At 36.1% G+C, this 18,003-nt stretch overlaps 1 protein-coding gene and 1 long non-coding RNA gene across 2 annotated transcripts in view; one reads left to right on the plus strand and one right to left on the minus strand.

Annotated features, from left to right (window-relative positions):
* The window catches only part of VTA1 (vesicle trafficking 1), a 74,084-nt gene extending 63,482 nt beyond the window's left edge, over positions 1-10,602 (minus strand). The window contains exon 1 of the mRNA XM_024122601.3: positions 10,424-10,602. Within this exon, the coding sequence (XP_023978369.1) occupies positions 10,424-10,553 (130 nt within the window). The 5' untranslated portion in view covers positions 10,554-10,602. The remainder of the gene's footprint in view (positions 1-10,423) is intronic.
* Positions 10,603-17,746: 7,144 nt separating this feature from the next.
* The window catches only part of LOC129392442 (uncharacterized), a 28,193-nt gene continuing 27,936 nt past the window's right edge, over positions 17,747-18,003 (plus strand). Inside the window, exon 1 of the long non-coding RNA XR_008618307.1 lies at positions 17,747-17,866. This is a non-coding gene — a long non-coding RNA (uncharacterized lncRNA). The remainder of the gene's footprint in view (positions 17,867-18,003) is intronic.

Here is an 18,003-nt window from a genome sequence, read left to right on the forward strand (position 1 = left end):
AAAAAACTAGTGAACTTCAGAACACAGCAATAGGAACTACTTAAAATAAAGCAGGGAGAAAAAGGATTGAAAAGAGAAACAAAAACGAACACAAAACCGGAGTTTCAGTGAGGTGTGGGAAAACACCAAGTGCTCTAACATACATGTAATTGGAATCCTCCCCTCCAAAGGTGGGGAGGTGTGGAAAAACAATTGACAAATTAAAATTTTTTAACCAGCAAAAATGAGAAGAAAATAAAAGCTGTTTCACACAAGAGAAGCTGAAAGAATTGGTGGCAATCCTACAAATGAAATGATAAACTTTTTAACAGGAAAGAAAATGATACCAGATTTAAAACGATCTACACAAAGGAATGAAGAGTGCTAAAAATGGTAATTATGTGGGAATATATTAAAAATTGTATTTCCTCATTTTATGAATCTTTTTAAAAAGGACGGTTAAAAAATTAAAAATATATTCTAGGGTTTATGGTATATGTTTAAATGAAACTTATAACAACTACAGGCAAAGGACAGAAGAAAAGAAAGTGAAGTTCTTAACTTATATGTGAGGTGTTATATGATAGTAGACTGTGATAAGTTACTGTAAATGCTAGAGCAACTATTAAAAAAATTAAAACAAAGAGGAATATCTAATAAGCCCACAGTGGAGGTACAATGGACTCCAAAGTGTTTCCAAAGAGAAACAATTAACTGGGATTAAAAAACACCTAAAAACCAAAAAACCTGGACAAGCCACAGAAAAATACATGATGAATTGAATGAAAGTGAAAATTTATCAAGCACTGAAACCTGTGCTGCTCAAGAGGATGTAAGCTTTCACTTTGAACAATCATAACTGTCATTAAAAAAAAAGAATCTTATCAAAGATGATTTAAACTTGCACGGGTGCCAAACATAAGACAATGACAGATAAGGACAAGTTACATGACTACACTGATCTTGTCCCCTCAACCTTAGAAACAGGTTGAAAGAGTCTAAAACCAAAATGATTTACTTTACTCAAAAAAGGAGTAATTATTAAAATGACTATTTTATGATATAAAATGCATGTCTGCATATATGTTTGCAAAAACAAAAAGAATGGATTACTAATGGATAAGCCAGTAGTCCAACTTTCTGTGCGTATTTATTAACCTGTCATTGCTACAGTAAAGTATCCCGAGTCAGCTTATAATAAAAAACGATAAGTACTTAGAAAAGAAGACTATGGGCTCAAATTAATCGTTAACAGGTTCAGAAATCAGCAAAAAAAAAAAAAAAAAAGCCACTGCTTATCTTCATTGGCTTAGTTAAACTTATCTGTCATTTAAAAAAATCCAATTTCTCTGTAACAACAAAAAAATAACAGGCAACTGATTATTAATCCTAATATCCACCATCAATCAAAAAATCCAATATTTTTCAGCCTTTATTTAAACTAAATTAAAAATTTACACTTGTGCATCTTATAACATCTTGTATATGAAATATACCATACGTATTTACAACTTCCTGAAAACTACATTTAATTTTCCTATGATCATATAAACATGACTCTGAAAGAACACTTGTACACTTTCACTGAATGTCTATTAACTGTACAATATCACCCCCTAGAGGAAACTTTAAAAAAAAAACTTGAAACTTTATGTATTTAGTTACTTAAGCAAATTTAAAAGGAAGGAATCTTTCTACTTTTAGCTTTATCCACAACACCAAACTTCACAGAATCAAAATAGTTATCATATGGTGCCCATGTTTAGTAGAGACTCAAGTATTTTCTGACTTCATTAAGGAAAAAAAAAAAAAAAGAGACATACAGAGCTCAGAGATATGTTAATAACATCAAGCCTGTCCTCCATTTCTACCCTCCACTTATTAGGAATCTTCCAGATTACTGCACTGGCTCCCCCTTTCTTTTTCACCAATTTAACTAGTCCCTTTACCTTCACTCTGTAAGTGGTATCCTAATTACTACCTACTATCAACAATTTTACATATAACCATTTCTCATCTAGTATCTGTCACTCATGTCCTGGCTCCATCACTTACTAATAAAAGGACCAGGATTAACTATAAGGTTCAAATCAGATGCCCTGAAGAAACGTATTGTTATTAATGCCAAGAGCTACATAAATGTTAGTCATCTGGCCTCTTTATTCAGTGACAGCTATAAGGCCATAGTTCCCTGTAGTGACCATAGTTGCCTTAAAATTCAGATCAATTTAACATTTTTGGAGCACCTATTCTTTATTGTGTAAATATGTCTAGTGGCCTAGCACTACCTGGTACAGTAAATGAATAAAGAGCTCCCAGCAGGGTGCAGCCTTCTTAAGTTTACCATCTAGAAGACACAATAGGCAAATGAAAAGCAATGAGGTAAAGCCATACAAGGCATAATGAGGACACAGAGATGATGTACCTTAAAATTAGGGAGTTTAAGAGAAGGTCTCCCAGAAAAAGTGACATTCAAGCTAGTATCCAAAGGATAAAAATGAAGCGGGGATGGTAGAGAAGGGAAGAGGTACCAAGGGAGAGAGAACAATGTTGGAAGGCTTGGAGACAACAGAAAGCCAGTAAGGTTCTAGAAACGGAATGAAATTCAGTTTGATTAAAACTACAAAAGATGATGCCATGTTCAAATCATAAGTGGTTCCTAAAGGCACTTATATTTTTTCTGATAGTCAGATGGAGCTACCACAAGTACCTTTTAAACAAATTTTTGCTTTTAATAAAGCTTTTGTTTTTTAGTATTTATAAGACATGCCCACTTACAGAATAGAAAACATTAAAAAAAAGACAATCAAAAGAAAACCATACATAAACCTAAAAGCCACAATTTCTTCTCCAAGTGTATGTATGTACGTACATATAAGAAAGTTCAAATCGTAGTAATATAAAATTTTATATCCTGTATTTTTATATCAATTTTCTCCCATGTTACAAAAGATGCTTTCTAATTTTTAAATGATTACATCACTTTCTATCTAATGGATATACCATAACTTACTTAACCATTTCCACAATGATATATACTTAGGTTGTTTTGAGCTTGCCACAAATGTATAAATAATCATTCAGAGAATTGTGCATAAAGTTCTTAATGTATTAGTGATTATTTCCTAAGCAGAAGCTTTTCAAAACTGGAATTACTGAACATCAGATAGTTTTACAATTCCATACACTCTGACAAAAATGCTTTCTAAAACTATGAACCAACTCACACAGCCACGCCAATGAAAATTTCACCATATACTCATTTGTACTGAGTTATAACTTTATAGTCCAAAAAAGGTATGCCATTTTAACTTACCCGAATGTTAGTAACTAGTATTCTCTCCTTTAGTAGTACATATTCTTTGTCCATTTATCTATGGGAATCTTAGTTTTGTTTTTTTTTTTAAAATGGATTTATATGAGTGTTTTATATATCAGGGATATTGGCCCTTTGTCTCTCACCTATTGCAAATATTTTTTCCTAATGCAATGTTTTTATAAATTAATTGTAGTTTGTGTCACATACAATTCCTAAATGTTTAGTTAACTTTATCATTCTTTTATTCTGTGTTTTTTTCCACTAAGCATTTAAAGCAGAACTTTTTAGTAGCAACAGGGATTACCTGCTTGAAGTAGAAGGTAGGAAACTATGTCAATAGCTTAGATGTAAGGTGAGGGGATGATATCAGAAAAACTAAGGAGATAAGTAAAATTTTAAACGTTTGATGACTGGCTGATTGTGACAGGTATGAGGAAAGGACGGGAAGGTTAAATTTGTAATTTTTAACTAATAAATTTGAAAATCTGACAGATATGAAAGATATTCTAGAAAACTTTAATACATCAACATTAGCTCAAGTCGAATTTTTTAAATGTAAGAAATTGACAAATATAAAAAAGAACTTCCCCCCAAAACATAAAGTTCTGGCTGTAACAGGGTAACATGAAGGATTCTTCTTAGGAAACTGCTCTCTATCTTCATTACGGTGATGGATACATGAACCTACACCTGACAAAACTATTTAGAACTAAAAACACACGCCCACGCAAATGAATACATGGAAAACTAGAGAAGTCTAAATCAGATTAGTGGATTGTGTCAATGTCAATATTCTGGTTGTGAAACTGTACTATAATTTTGCAAGATATTACCATTGGGGCACAATGGGTAAAAGGCACACAGGATCTTCTGTATTATTTCTCACAACTGTATGTGGATCTACAATTATCTCAAAATAAAAAGTTTAATGAAAAAAAATCTAATGGGATTCTTTCCAGGAATGAGGAGATGCTCCAAATATTAGTAAATTTAATAATTTGTTGTTACTTACTATATTAAAAGTTTCAGAGAAGTAAACACTAAGCATATTAGTCAAAAAGTAATTTGATCTATGGTGTTTCAACACTCATTCCTGACTTAAAAAGAAAATAAAAGATCAAACAATTTAGAAATGTAGGAATATTAAGGTAACAATTTAAAAAATGATAAAACACTAGAGTATTCCCATTGAGGCCAGATATAAATCATTTTTGGAAATCACAAAATACTGGAAAGGAGGAGGCACAATGGGCACATCCTATGACATATCTGTGACTTGATCTAATACCCATAAGTCATAAAATACTGTTTTGAAATTCTTTTCATTACGTTTCCTTACTGTAGTAAGAGCATGTGAAAAAACTAAGAATTACCGTATAGTTCATTTATTCAATCAACAGATATTACACGTAAATTACATAATTTACAATTATCCACCATGGCTTAGGTACTGTATTAGGAGTTAAGAGATTCAAGTAAGACAACCTTCTTGCTCTCACAGAGCTTACATTCTAGTAAGAATGGAATATTCATAATATTTAGAACAATGGCATTCATTAAATATTTATGAATGCCAATTATGTGCCAGGTGAAAAAAAGGTATCAATCCCTGTCCTCCAGGAGAATCCAGGAGACGGAAAGATAATAGTGTTATAACACAATGTGATCAAGATGAGGGACATACGTGAAACAATTTCTAGACCATTCTATGAGGTCAGGAAAACCAATGCAAAAAGTACTGAGTCTGCAAGCATAAATTAGTTAGATTAAGAGGAAGTCAGAGGGGATTCCAAGCAGAGAGCGACATATATAAAGCCTCAGAAATAAGAGAATATGGAACTTTTATAAATCAGCAAGTACATTAGCAAAATAATCTTGAATTTTTTGCTCACAAAAAATTCTTCCTTGCTCTAGGAATTTAGAATATTTTTGTTTGCTCTAAGTTTATAGAAATGTATCCCTTCACACATTTTTCAGTTGACATCTACCACTTTTCATCAGAAGTTTAAACAGGTAAAAAATGTAATTTCTGTACTACATCAAATATTGACATCTAAAAATTATATCACTCTTTCAACTGTAAATACCATAGCAATTCGGTATCTATTATAATCTATTTCAAGATACAAAAAGCTCTTAAGAGTCAGAAATAATACACTGTTGTATTTTCTTTTAACCCATATTTCTATTTACTTATCCTATAGAATTTTATTATAAAAAAATGTATTTGAATGCTCAAAAGTCCTACTTGATTATCCTACCATAGTGCTCTGCAACAGAAAGTATATAAAAATTGAAATTTTGACAAAATTTCCTGTGAGAGAAAGTACTATGTGTTAAAATATTTCTTCTGGAATTGAGTTTTGGCAATTATTATTATGTATAATTGATCAAGACAACATGATTATTTATTTTAATAATCATTACGTATAAATAGTACAATTTTCTTGGAAATGCATCAAATAATGAGTTAAACTGCCTATCTATGAATTAATATGATTTATCCTCATAATGAACCAGGGTAGAGTATTGGTCTATTCCTACTTTCATTTTTATGAATTTAACAAGGGAGAAAATTCATTCATATAAAGCAGCAGATGAGAATGGAAGCTCTGTCACAGCAAAATCACGGAATTCTTTAAATTCCTTCTGGGTTATAGGCTAAAAACCACATCATCACTTATCATCAAATAATATTGTTAACAATCTCTCTTAGCTGACATTTTAATTAGGTCTGCCTCAAAATTTGTTTTAAGACTAGAAAAGAATCTGTCACCCCATCATTAGAGTATTCGTTTTCTCAATTCCTGTGAAGTATTCAGAAAAGATCTTATAAAGAAAGACTCATCATTTTCTTTCAAAGGCTTCTTTTTATCCTAAGACAGTGACACAGGATTGGGAAAACTGAAATACTGTTCATTTCAACATCTGCTGGCAGGGAAAAAAAATTTTTAATATTTTAATTTTGTCACTTGTTTTAAATGTATTTCTGAAAAAAACAAAACACTTCAGAGCTAAAGATTTACCTCATTTAAGGAGAATGTCCACCATTTTACATAAATGGCAAAACCAGTTGTTAAAGCCAAACCAATCAGCCACTGGAGGTTTACTTTTTTCAGAAAAATGTGACTTCTCTAATTCGAATAAATATGTTAACACGTCCCCACAAGCCCCATCTCATTTCTGAATTCTAATTCTAAAATTCTGATAACCTACAGACCTTTACATGAGCTTGTGACTTGGATGAAATAAGGCACTGCCCCACTTCAGCATTTCCCTTTTGTTTCTTACCTCCGGAATGACATGTTAGTAAGGAACAGAGAACAAAAAGGTAAGGTCATATAATGAAAACTCTTACCATTCTTAAACTTCAGAACACCTTAACACAGGCCAGTTTTGAACATGAGATGTCACCCTTAATATATATACATACAAGTGTAAGAGACTCTGAAATACAGAGTAGTTTCCACTGTGGTACGTTCACGTCCTTGTCCCCACAGCTAACCCTCTCCACACCATCTTGCACTTGATCTTGGTCGCAAACTGTCCCTCTGCACTCCTCTGGATAAAATCCAAAATGACCAAACAATGGCTGCTAATAGCTAAGAACAATTCCTCCTTCTTCTGAGTTTCATTCTTGACTGCTCCCCTTATTAAAAGTTATATGTTAGAATGTTCCTTTGACATCCTTTCTTTCTCATGCCCAGCATTTTAAAATAAAAGCTTATTCTTTGCTCTGACTGGTTTTCTTCCAAATAAGATAGAGAAAGATAGGAAGCTCTACCTAATACCTTAATTAATGGAGGTTTCACTAATACCAGTAATTTATTTGAATTGTCCCTTTTTTCTGGACACCCTGGAGTATTTTCCACCTTCTCCTCCAGGGCAATACACCATAAAAATGCTAATGAGGCGTCAGAGTATGTCCTTCTTCTTTAAAGTAGGAGAAGGGCAATTGAGAACAGGAGATGATTAAAAAAAAAAAGAAGAAGCATACTACTTTGCTACCGTGACCAAAGGAACTTTGTCAGGAAAGAAACATACAGAAGTTGAGAATTGTGAAAATGATTCCCGTAGAATTATTTGCATACTGAAGTTTGAAGAGCACTGCTTTAGTACATCTAGAGCATAAATTACACGGAAAAAAGTTATCATGAGCCATCTTCTGTTAGACAGCAGAATCACACCTAAAATACAACATGCACAGGAATTAGCAGACAGCAGATATAAACGTAAATATTTTTTAAAGCATTTAAAGAAGAGTGTTTTAAAAACACAGTTAACAAAAGATTATCAAAAATGGCTAGCTGATTTAAAAACAAAATGAGAACATCTAGAAATAAAAAATGGAAATAGAAACTCAACAGATGGGTTCTACAATAGGATATGTGGAGGTGAACACAGACCTAAAGAAATTATACACAATGTAGCATAGAAAGAAAATGGATACAAACTATGAAAGCATTAAGAGACAAAGAAGCTAAAGGAGAAAAATGCGACACATACCTAATTAAAACTGCAGGAGAGAACAGAGATAGCAGAGAAGCAGTACTTGAACAGATGATAGTAGAAAATTTTCTAAATTTAATGAAAGACACCAACCTACAAACTCAGGAAGCCAAAGTGCCAAATAAGGTACACAAAAACAAATCAAGGCCTAGAAAATCAGAACATGAACCATATAGAAGAGATTAATAAACTGGCCATATTTTAAAATTAAGAACTTTTGCACATCAAAGGATTTCATAAATCGAGTGAAAAATCAAAACTATAAACTTGGAGAAGACAATCACAATGCATATACCAAAGGATCAGTAGCTAGATTATTAAGAAAAGACAATGAAATAGAAAAACGGTCAAAAGCAATAAATAGGTATTTCAAAAGGAAATCACAAATGGTTAATTAAAATATGAAAAGATGCTCAACTTTATTAAGGCTCAGTGAATTGCAAATTTCACTCGAATAAGACATCATTTCACACTCATCAGATCAGCAAAAATTTAAGTCTAATAGCAGCAAATATGGTGAGTACATTAGTATTCATTTTAGTGTTCCTTACATACATTATATACGTTCTTTAACAGGCATATGTTTCATAACAAAAATATTTTTCAAGTGTCACCTGGATTTAGCAATAAAAATGTTTGTTCATGACCCTGCGGAGAGCAATTACAGTGAAATAATGGGCATGAAAACCAGACCTCAATGGGCTGAAAAAATTCTATGAGATAAGGATGTGAAGACAACTACAGACAATTATTTCAATCTTATCTTTGAGGCTGGGCAGACAGGACAGCAACTTTAGGGGAATGTCACAGTGAGAGCTCCTTTTATTTTTTAAATAAAGGAAACTGGGGCAAGTTTAGAAAGAAATAGCAAAAGAAGAAAGATAATGACACGGGAAATAAAGGGTCTCTGGGCAGTCACAAAGGTATATAATACAGAACCCATAAACAGGGATTAGTTTTACACAGAATCAAGGGTTCCTATTTCATTGTTATAAGAGATAACCTCTTTGACTTTAATCACATCATTTTTCTCCTTGCTCTATCACTCCAGTTACAGTGGTCACCTTGATCCTCCTTCAAGTAAGACTTTCATGCTTGTTACCCCCTCTATGGAGAGTACTCTTTCCCGAGTGATGCAAAGCCTGCCTTTCACTCCTTTCAAGTCTTGCTCAGATGTGAACCCAGTGAAGCTCTCCCTGACCAGTCTAAAAATGAATTCCCTTCCTCACTTCCTACCACCCTACTCCTGGTACTCCCTATACTTTCCCTGCTTTATTTTTCTTTGTAACCTTCTAATATTCTATATAATATACTCATTTTATTGCTTAATCTCCCCACCCCATAGTATGTAAGTTCTATGAATACAGGAACTGTAGTCACAGTGCCTGGTAATGCTCATACAGGTAGAATCTCAATAACTACAAGAATGAAAGACTAACGGTCCCTACTTGAGGAACCTCAAAAACAAGTATAATGGAAAAATGCTGCTACAATTTGAACAAGCTGAGGTAAAGCCTTGAGAGTAATCAACTTACTGCCCACAGAAGTGGTGACATTTGAGTTAGACCCTGAATCATAAGGAGTTTGCCAAGTGGAGAAGAAAGGAAGATGGTCCAAGACAGTGAAGAACGTGGAAGTTTGAAAGGGCCTTGCAATTTGAGAAATGAAAATGGGGTCACCTGGAGTATGGCAGGAATGACAGTTGTCCATTTTTTAGCTAATCTTATAACGACCACAATAGAGGACACATTATATTGCGCTTCTCAAGGCTAAAAATCCTTTTCAGAAGCTTTATAGTTGCTTAGTTACGTGTTTTATTTGCAGTAATATTAGAATATGGAATATGAAATAAAGTTTACCGGACCTACTCTCTTCACTGCAAAGGAAAAAGTGTCAACAAATTTAATCTGTGTTTTTCATCACCTGTAGATTATAAGCATCACAGTCAACCAAAGTGAGACTATTGCTACCAACTGTCTCAACCCCAGGTATTATTCAAAAACAAGACCATAAATTCTCATTGGTGCGACAGGGTAGTTTGAATGCAGAAGGGGGAATGGACAAATCCAAGTGCTTGTTTTGTAGCAGCTACTCTCCATTTATGAATTTTTGAATGCGCTTGCATGTTGTCCTAATTCACCTGCACTTATTACTATAGTTTCAACTAGTCAATCTTCCTTTTGTCCACATCACTACTGTCTTTGGGACACTTACCTTCGTTTTAGCTCCAACTCAATTACTTAACTACCCAGGTTATTATCAGGATTCCCTGGTGGCGATAGGAGGCTCTTGTGTGTACACGAAGAAAAAAAACCTTAGAACAGTGTGTTCCAGAGTTCACGAGCCCAAGTATTCTGTTTAAAAATATTTAAGCACAAGACTGGATAGGTGGTGGACACCATGGTCCTTTTGAAGTTTTGCCTTTCTGGGGCCTTCGAGGGGGCGGAGAGAAGGTGGAGATCCCTGAGGAGGGAGGGGCCCCAAGGGATTCCCAGGGCAAGTCAGAGGTCAAAGCTCAGATCTAAAGCAAGGGGAGCGGGGCCTGCCTTAAGAACCAGGGGGCGGTGTGTGGGCCCCGAAGGGTGAGTAGGGCCGCGGCGACTCGGAAAGACTCACAGTAATAGGCCACCACAGGGTCCCGCTTGTCATGCTCCTGAGCCGTCCTCAGATGATGCTGTATGCTCTTAAACTGTGGGGGCAGCGGGGGCAACTGGGGCAGCGGGGGCAGCGGACTAAGCGCCGCCATCTCCACTCCAGGAATAAGCCCTTCTTACTCGCCGGCCACCGACACTTCCGCTTCCGTCTGGGAGGGTGCGCGCACTAACGCGCAGGCATATCCCGCCCATTTTCCCGTTGCTCAGCAACATCGAGGCAACTACGGGTTCCCAGCAGGGACAACCTCAGTGCGCCTGGCTCGTAGCAGTTCTAAGCCCGGAGGAGGTGGAGCAGCTTGGCTGTGATACCGCCTATGGCACCAGCGCTCCCTGCTGGCCGCTGGCCGGAGGGAGAAGAGATTTTGTTTTATTTCTCTTCTGTTTCCAGCCTCTACCCCCCTTTTGTGGCTGAAGGATGGGTAGAAAGGGAAAAACAAAAAGAAAATAATGTTTGTTGATTGGGAGAAAAGGTAAAGACATGAATTGCCTTTGGCATCCTTCAGGAATTATCGTTTCCAGTACCTCAGATTATATTAATAGCGTCCATAGAAGCTTTTCTAATTTTAGAAACTTTAAATTCAATTCTTGCCTAAGATGAGAGATGATGTGTTTCAATTTTAAATTACACTCTTCTGTATGGGCACATTGGATAAAATAACCAGATACTTTTTCAACATAAATACTAACACATTAAGCTTAAAGAAAATTGACCTTTTGTTCTGAGCTGGAGAGCGTATACACTGGTGAATGAATAATTTGTAGATCGTTTGTTTCTGGAGAGTAATGAGCGATTTGCAAAGTCATTTGACAGTTACTGTCTTGTCAATGCACAGATAAGGCGTTCAGGTAGTAGTTCTTGCTCAATGCTGCCGACTCATACCACTGTAGGTAGGCATCAACTTTTCCTTCTACCATCAGTGACATCATCAGTTCTTTTTCTCTCCTCTCCAGCCCATACTATCAGGACTTTACACTTTATTTACCTCCTCCAGTAACCTTAATCTTTATTTCTTTATTTTATCTCACTCCCCAGTTTTGAGAGTTCATCTTAAAACTGATTTTCATTGGAATCACACCATCTCCAAGAAACAAGATCTCAAGCTCTGAAATTTCCCTCTGCCTACTATTTTCTAATCAACACTCCACCCTATCCCCACCCCCAACCTCAGCAGAACCTACTCTGTGTCCTTGTATCGTCTCCAGTCCACATTTTTGTCTATCCCTTTTTGCAGAGTACATCAGCTTAGTCAGCGGGCTGCCTGTTTTACAAGAAACTTGAGTTCTGTATTCTCCCCAATTTCAGCAACACATTCATTACCAGTTGAGAACGTATGTACTATGGACTGAATATTTGTGTCTCCCCAAAATTCATATGTTGAAACTGAATGCCCAAGGTGATGATATTAGGAGGTGGGGCCCTTGGCATATGATTAGGTCATGCAGGCAGAGCCCTCATGAATGAGATTAATGCCCTTATAAAAGAGACCCCAGAGACCTAGCTTGCCCTTCCACCATTTGCAGATACAATGAGAAATCAGCAGTCCTCAGCTTGGAAGAGGGCTCCCACCAGAACCTGACCATGCTGGCACCTGAACTTGACCATCCAGCTTTCAGAACTGTGAGAAATAGATTTCTGTTGTTTATAAGCTGCCCAGTCTGTGGTATTTTGTTACAGCAGCCTGAACAGACAAAGATAGTATGGTTTCTTTCTCCTGCTCTATTCCCACTATCCGGTCAGAAGTTGCTAGATTGGTAGAGAAATTAATGAAGCAAAACAGAATCATCTCTCTGTCCTTATGATGTCTCATTTATTCTTTCCTATTAGTTCTTGATTCTCAACTGTGGTTGTCCTTAAAGTTCACCCGAGAAATTTTTTTTTTAATTAATTAATTTATTTATTTTTGGCTGTGTTGGGTCTTCGTTTCTGTGCGAGGGCTTTCTCTAGTTGCGGCGAGCGGGGGCCACTCTTTTTTTTTTGCGGTACACGGGCCTCTTACTGTTGTGGCCTCTCCCATTGCAGAGCACAGGCTCCGGAGGCGCAGGCCCAGCGGCCATGGCTCACGGGCCCAGCCGCTCCGCGGCATGTGGGATCTTCCCGGACCGGGGCATGAACCCGTGTCCCCTGCATCGGCAGGCGGACTCTCAACCACTGCGTCACCAGGGAAGCCTGAGGGCCACTCTTCATCGCGGTGCGCGGGCCTCTCACTGTCACGGCGTTTTAATTAATTAATTAATTTATTTTTGGCTGTGTTGGGTCTTCGTTTCTGTGCGAGGGCTTTCTCTAGTTGCGGCGAGCGGGGGCCACTCTTTTTTTTTTGCGGTACACGGGCCTCTTACTGTTGTGGCCTCTCCCATTGCAGAGCACAGGCTCCGGAGGCGCAGGCCCAGCGGCCATGGCTCACGGGCCCAGCCGCTCCGCGGCATGTGGGATCTTCCCGGACCGGGGCATGAACCCGTGTCCCCTGCATCGGCAGGCGGACTCTCAACCACTGCGTCACCAGGGAAGCCTGAGGGCCACTCTTCATCGCGGTGCGCGGGCCTCTCACTGTCACGGCGTCTCTTGTTGCGGAGCACAGGCTCCAGATGCGCAGGCTCAGTAGTTGTGGCACACAGGCTTAACTGCTCCGCGGCATGTGGGATCTTTCCGGACCAGGGCTCGAACCCGTGTCCCCTGCATTGGCAGGTGATTCTTAATCACTGCACCACCAGGGAAACCCTAACATCTTTAATTTCTCTCAACACCATTTTGTAGTTTTCATTGTACAGGTTTAGCACATTTGTTATAAAATTTATCTCTACCTGTTTCATACTTAATGAATAATATTGTAAAACTTATTTTAAAATTTAAATTTCATTTTTTATTGCTCTACAGAAATTTTAATCTTGATAACTTAATTACAAATTCTAGTAACTTTTAGCACATCCTTTAGAATTTTTTATTTACATGATTATGTCTGTGACTAAAGATGATATTTCTTCGTTTCTAATCTGTATATCTTCTATTTTTTGTCTTATTGCATTTATTGAATAAGTATATATTAAATATATATGTAATTTTTGTTTTGTTTAGTCTTATTGGCCTTCAGTTCAATGTTAAACAAAAGTGGTAAAAGTACACGTCCTTACCTTTTTTCCTGATTATACGGGAAATTATTCATTCTTCCACTATTAAATAGGATATTTCCTGTAGGTATTTTTAGATGTTTTTTATCAAGTTTAGCTAGTTCCATTTTATAGTGAGAGATTTGGGCTTTTGTTTGTTTGTTTCATTATAAATGAGTGTTATGTAATCAAATGCTTTTATCTGCATCTATTAGGATGACTAGATGATTTTTTTCCTTTATTCCATTAATCTAGTTGAATTACATTAATTGGCTTTCGACTGTTAAATAAAACTTTTCATTCCTGGGATAAACCCCACTTGAACATGATGTATTATCTTTATATGTATTGCTGGATTACATATGCTAGACTATTTTTGCTAAGAACTTTTGATATCAAGGTTATGCTGGCTTTGTTAAATGACATGGCAAATAGTCCCTCCTAGTTCCTAAAAGAGGTTGTGAAGTATTATTTCTTAAACATTTGAAGGAATTCACCAATGAAGCTATCTGGGCCTGATGTTTTTTTTCTGGGAAAGCTTCTGATTTTAAATTCAATTTCTTTAATAGGTATAGAGATATTCATATTTTCTGTTTATTGTTGAGTCAGTTTTTAGTAATATGTGTCTTTCAAGGAATTTTTCCATTTCATCTAACTATCAAACTTATTGGCGTAATATCGTTCATGGTGTTTCCTTATAATCATTTAAATGTTCTCTTGTGATGTTTCTTTCTTTTTTCATTTATGATATGAGTAATTTTCATTTTCTCTTTTATTATCTTAATCTGTCTAGCTAGAAATTGGTCAGTTTTACTAATCTTTTCAAAGACTAGCTTTTCCTTTCATTGATTTTTCTATTATGTTTCAGTTTTCTATTTCAATGTTTCGTGCTCTTATTTTTATTTCCCTACTATGTAATTTGTATTTAAACTGTTTTTTAAAATAATTTCTTGAGGTGGAAGCTAAAAATTCTTTTTTTCTAACATAATATATAGAACTTTTAAAAGGCTGTCGAGAACTGTTTTAATTGCCTTCCACAAATTTTGATAAATTGTGTTTAAAGTAGTTTAAAATTTTCCATGTAATTTCTTCTTTGATCAATGGGTTAATAAAAATGTATTGTTAGTTTCTCAAATATTTGGGCATATTTCAGGTATCTTATTTTTATTAATTTCTAGTTTAATTCTATTGTGAATTAAACAAAGTCATTGAGACTTTATCATGACCCAGAAAATGAACTTTCCTGGTGAATGTTGCACTTGAAAAAAATGTATATTCTGCTGTTGTCTAGTAAGAGTGTTCTCTAAATATCAATTAGTTCAAGTTGCTTATTGGCAATGTTTAAGTGTTCTGTTTCCTTCCTGATGTTCTACTTTGTCAATTGATTACTGATGAGGAATGTTGAAATCTTTAATTATAATTGGATTTATTTCTCTTTTCAGTTCTATCAGGCTTTGCTTCTTCTATTTTGGCACTGGTGGCATACACATTTATAACTGTTATGCTTCCTAATGAAATTATACTTTAATCATTATGAAATGTCTCTTTTATCCCTGTCATTATTCCTTGCCCTGAAATCTGCTTGAGTTTTCTCATTTTAATACAGCTAATTCAGCTCTCTGATGCTTACTGTTTGCATGATATATCTTTTTCCACTTTTATTATTATTTATTTGTAAAAATATTTAAATGTTTTAAATATTAAATATTTAAAGTGGGAGATTGTTAATAATTTGATCTGGATTTTTTTAAAAAATGCAGTCAGAGGGCTGGCTTCCCTCGTGGTGCAGTGGTTGAGAATCTGCCTGCTGATGCAGGGGACACGGGTTCGTGCCCCGGTCCAGGAAGCTCCCACATGCCACGGAGCGGCTGGGCCCTTGAGCCATGGCCGCTGAGCCTGTGCGTCCAGAGCCTGTGCTCCGCATCGGAAGAGGCCACAACAGTAAGAGGCCCGCATACCACAAAAAAAAAAAAGTGCAGTCAGAAATCCCTGTTTTGGTTTGGAGTGCTAAGACCTTTATACTTATTGTAACTGTTGATATTTTTAGGTTTAGTTCTACTACCTTGTTATTGTTTTCAATTTGTCCCATCTGTTTTTTCCCCTTTTTGTCTTTTTGGTCATCTTTTGGATTAACTGAATGTTTTAATTTCTTTTGTTGGTTTAGTAGCTAAAATTTTGTTGTTTTGTTTTTCTGGTTGTCTTGTATTTAATAGTATACATCTTTAAATTATCACAGTGTATTTCAAGTGATAATATATAACTTCATATATATTATAAAATCTTATAAGGATATACTTCCACACGATTTGATATGCCACACATAGCTTTTTCAAGAACAATTTTGGATTTATCCATCGTATGCTGTTTGTTTTCTAATTTATTACTTTCTGTCTTTATCCTTATTAAATTATTTTTGTTTTCCTTAGTTTTATTTTGAAGTTCTTACATTTGCTGTTTGAATTACATTTATTGTTTATTTTTAAAAAAGAAATGTATTTTCCACTGTCAACTGGCCATGCACTGCAGTTTTGGCAATATCTTATAGGTTTTAATATGTAATATTCTGATTGTTGTTCATTTATAAACAAACTGAAAAACTTCAGTTTGAATTACCTTATTTCACCCAACAACTTTTTATGGAATAACTTTAAATATATTTTCAAGTGGTTAGTTATTTGTTTAGCTTTGACATTCTTATTAATTTTTGCTACATTTGCAGTTTAGTTAGAAAAATCAGTTTTTATATTTTAAACTATATTACATATATTTAAATATCTTATATTTTATAAATGCTATATTTTTATGTAGTGTTTATTATCCAGGAGTATACAGCTGTGTGCTAACAATCCTGATATAGTTACTAACAAAATGAAATCATAGAATAGTATAGATCATTAAGGAATTGAAAAGACTGTCCAAACCAACTCTCACAGGATCTGTATCTTTACACATAACAATATGGACTGTTTACTTAAAAGAAGCAGAGGTGACCAGAGTTCCTCTAGTGGCTTAGAAATGCTATCCTTCATCCTTGTGAGTTGAGGAGAGAGAGTCCAGGGTTAAAGAGGCTAGTTTTCATAGGACAGACTACCTTAGAGGGAGAAGCTACAAAGCATGAGAGCTCCAGAGATCTGTAAAGGGCTTCGACTGAGTCCTGATCAGTGTAACATCTTTAAACATCTTTGCAGAAAAAGAGCTACCTGAAAGGATTAAAAGGCACAATACCCAAGTTTCTCACAGAACTGAGAATAGTTACTTTTTCCAACAGCTACGGTAGAAATCCTCTTAAAAAGGAGCACACTTTGACAATGTCCTAGGATGAATCAGCATAAGAATAAATCAAATTGTTCACCTGTGAATGTGCAATGATATTAACGGGAAGTCTGTTGGTTTTTTTAAAAAATGATCTTCCCTTAGAAAAATCCTGAGAGGCAAACAAGAAGAATGTCTTTTTGCCCCTTCTCCCTTCTTTCCCTGGGCACAGCAAAAACCTGCTTCCTGTAACTACAGCAATTTCTGTTGTAACCGTGAGTGCAATGGGCCGAATGTTGTGTCCCCGGAGCACAGGCTCCGGACGTGCAGGCTCAGCAGCCATGGCTCACGGGCCCAGCCGCTCCACGGCATGTGGGATCTTCCCGGATCGGGACACGAACCCGTGTCCCCTGCATCGGCAGGCGGACTCTCAACCACTGCACCACCAGGGAAGCCCAATGTCATGTTTTTTTAACGTATTTGTTATAGTAGCCCCTGATCCTTGGTACCAATATCCCTATCAGTTAAGAATTTTTTTCATAGCAAGCCACTCAATTAATGGTCAAACAGCAAACACTTATGTAGCTTATGGTTTGGGTGATTATTTTTCCTTGTCTGGGCTGGCTCAGTTGACCTCTGCTGGATTCTCACGTGTATGTGTGGTCAGTATGCAGATAAGCTGCCAGGAGGATTATCTAGAATGACTTCACTCATGTCAGGTGGTTGGCAGGCTTTGGGTGGAGTGATAAGGGTGACTATGTCACATGTTTCTTGTCGTTTTGGGGACTAGCCCAGGCTTCTTATTATGGTGGTGATTGCAGAGTTCCCAAAGCAGCAAGTAATGGAAAAGCCCAAATGTGCATGAGCTATTCAAGTTTCTGCTTGATTCATGATTGCTAACGTTCCATTGGCCAAAGCAAGTGTCACCGCAAACTTGGATTCCACCTCTTAGTGGGAAGATCTGAAGTCACATTCCAGTGGCATGGATGTGAAAAGATGAAGAATTTGCAGTAATTTTAAAATCTACCACATGACTGGGGGCATAAATCGAGTAAGTCTAATATTCAAGAATCGTGGCTATTTCAAAATGCAATTTGAGAATCATGGATATGTACTTCCTTTCGCAGAGAATCCTAGAATCGATTTATGAGAACTAAAGTTTGAGGTCAGGCTTGTGTGCTGTTACGT

The sequence above is a fragment of the Physeter macrocephalus genome, chromosome 10 (assembly GCF_002837175.3).
Source record: "Physeter macrocephalus isolate SW-GA chromosome 10, ASM283717v5, whole genome shotgun sequence".
NCBI classification, from domain to species: domain Eukaryota; kingdom Metazoa; phylum Chordata; class Mammalia; order Artiodactyla; family Physeteridae; genus Physeter; species Physeter macrocephalus.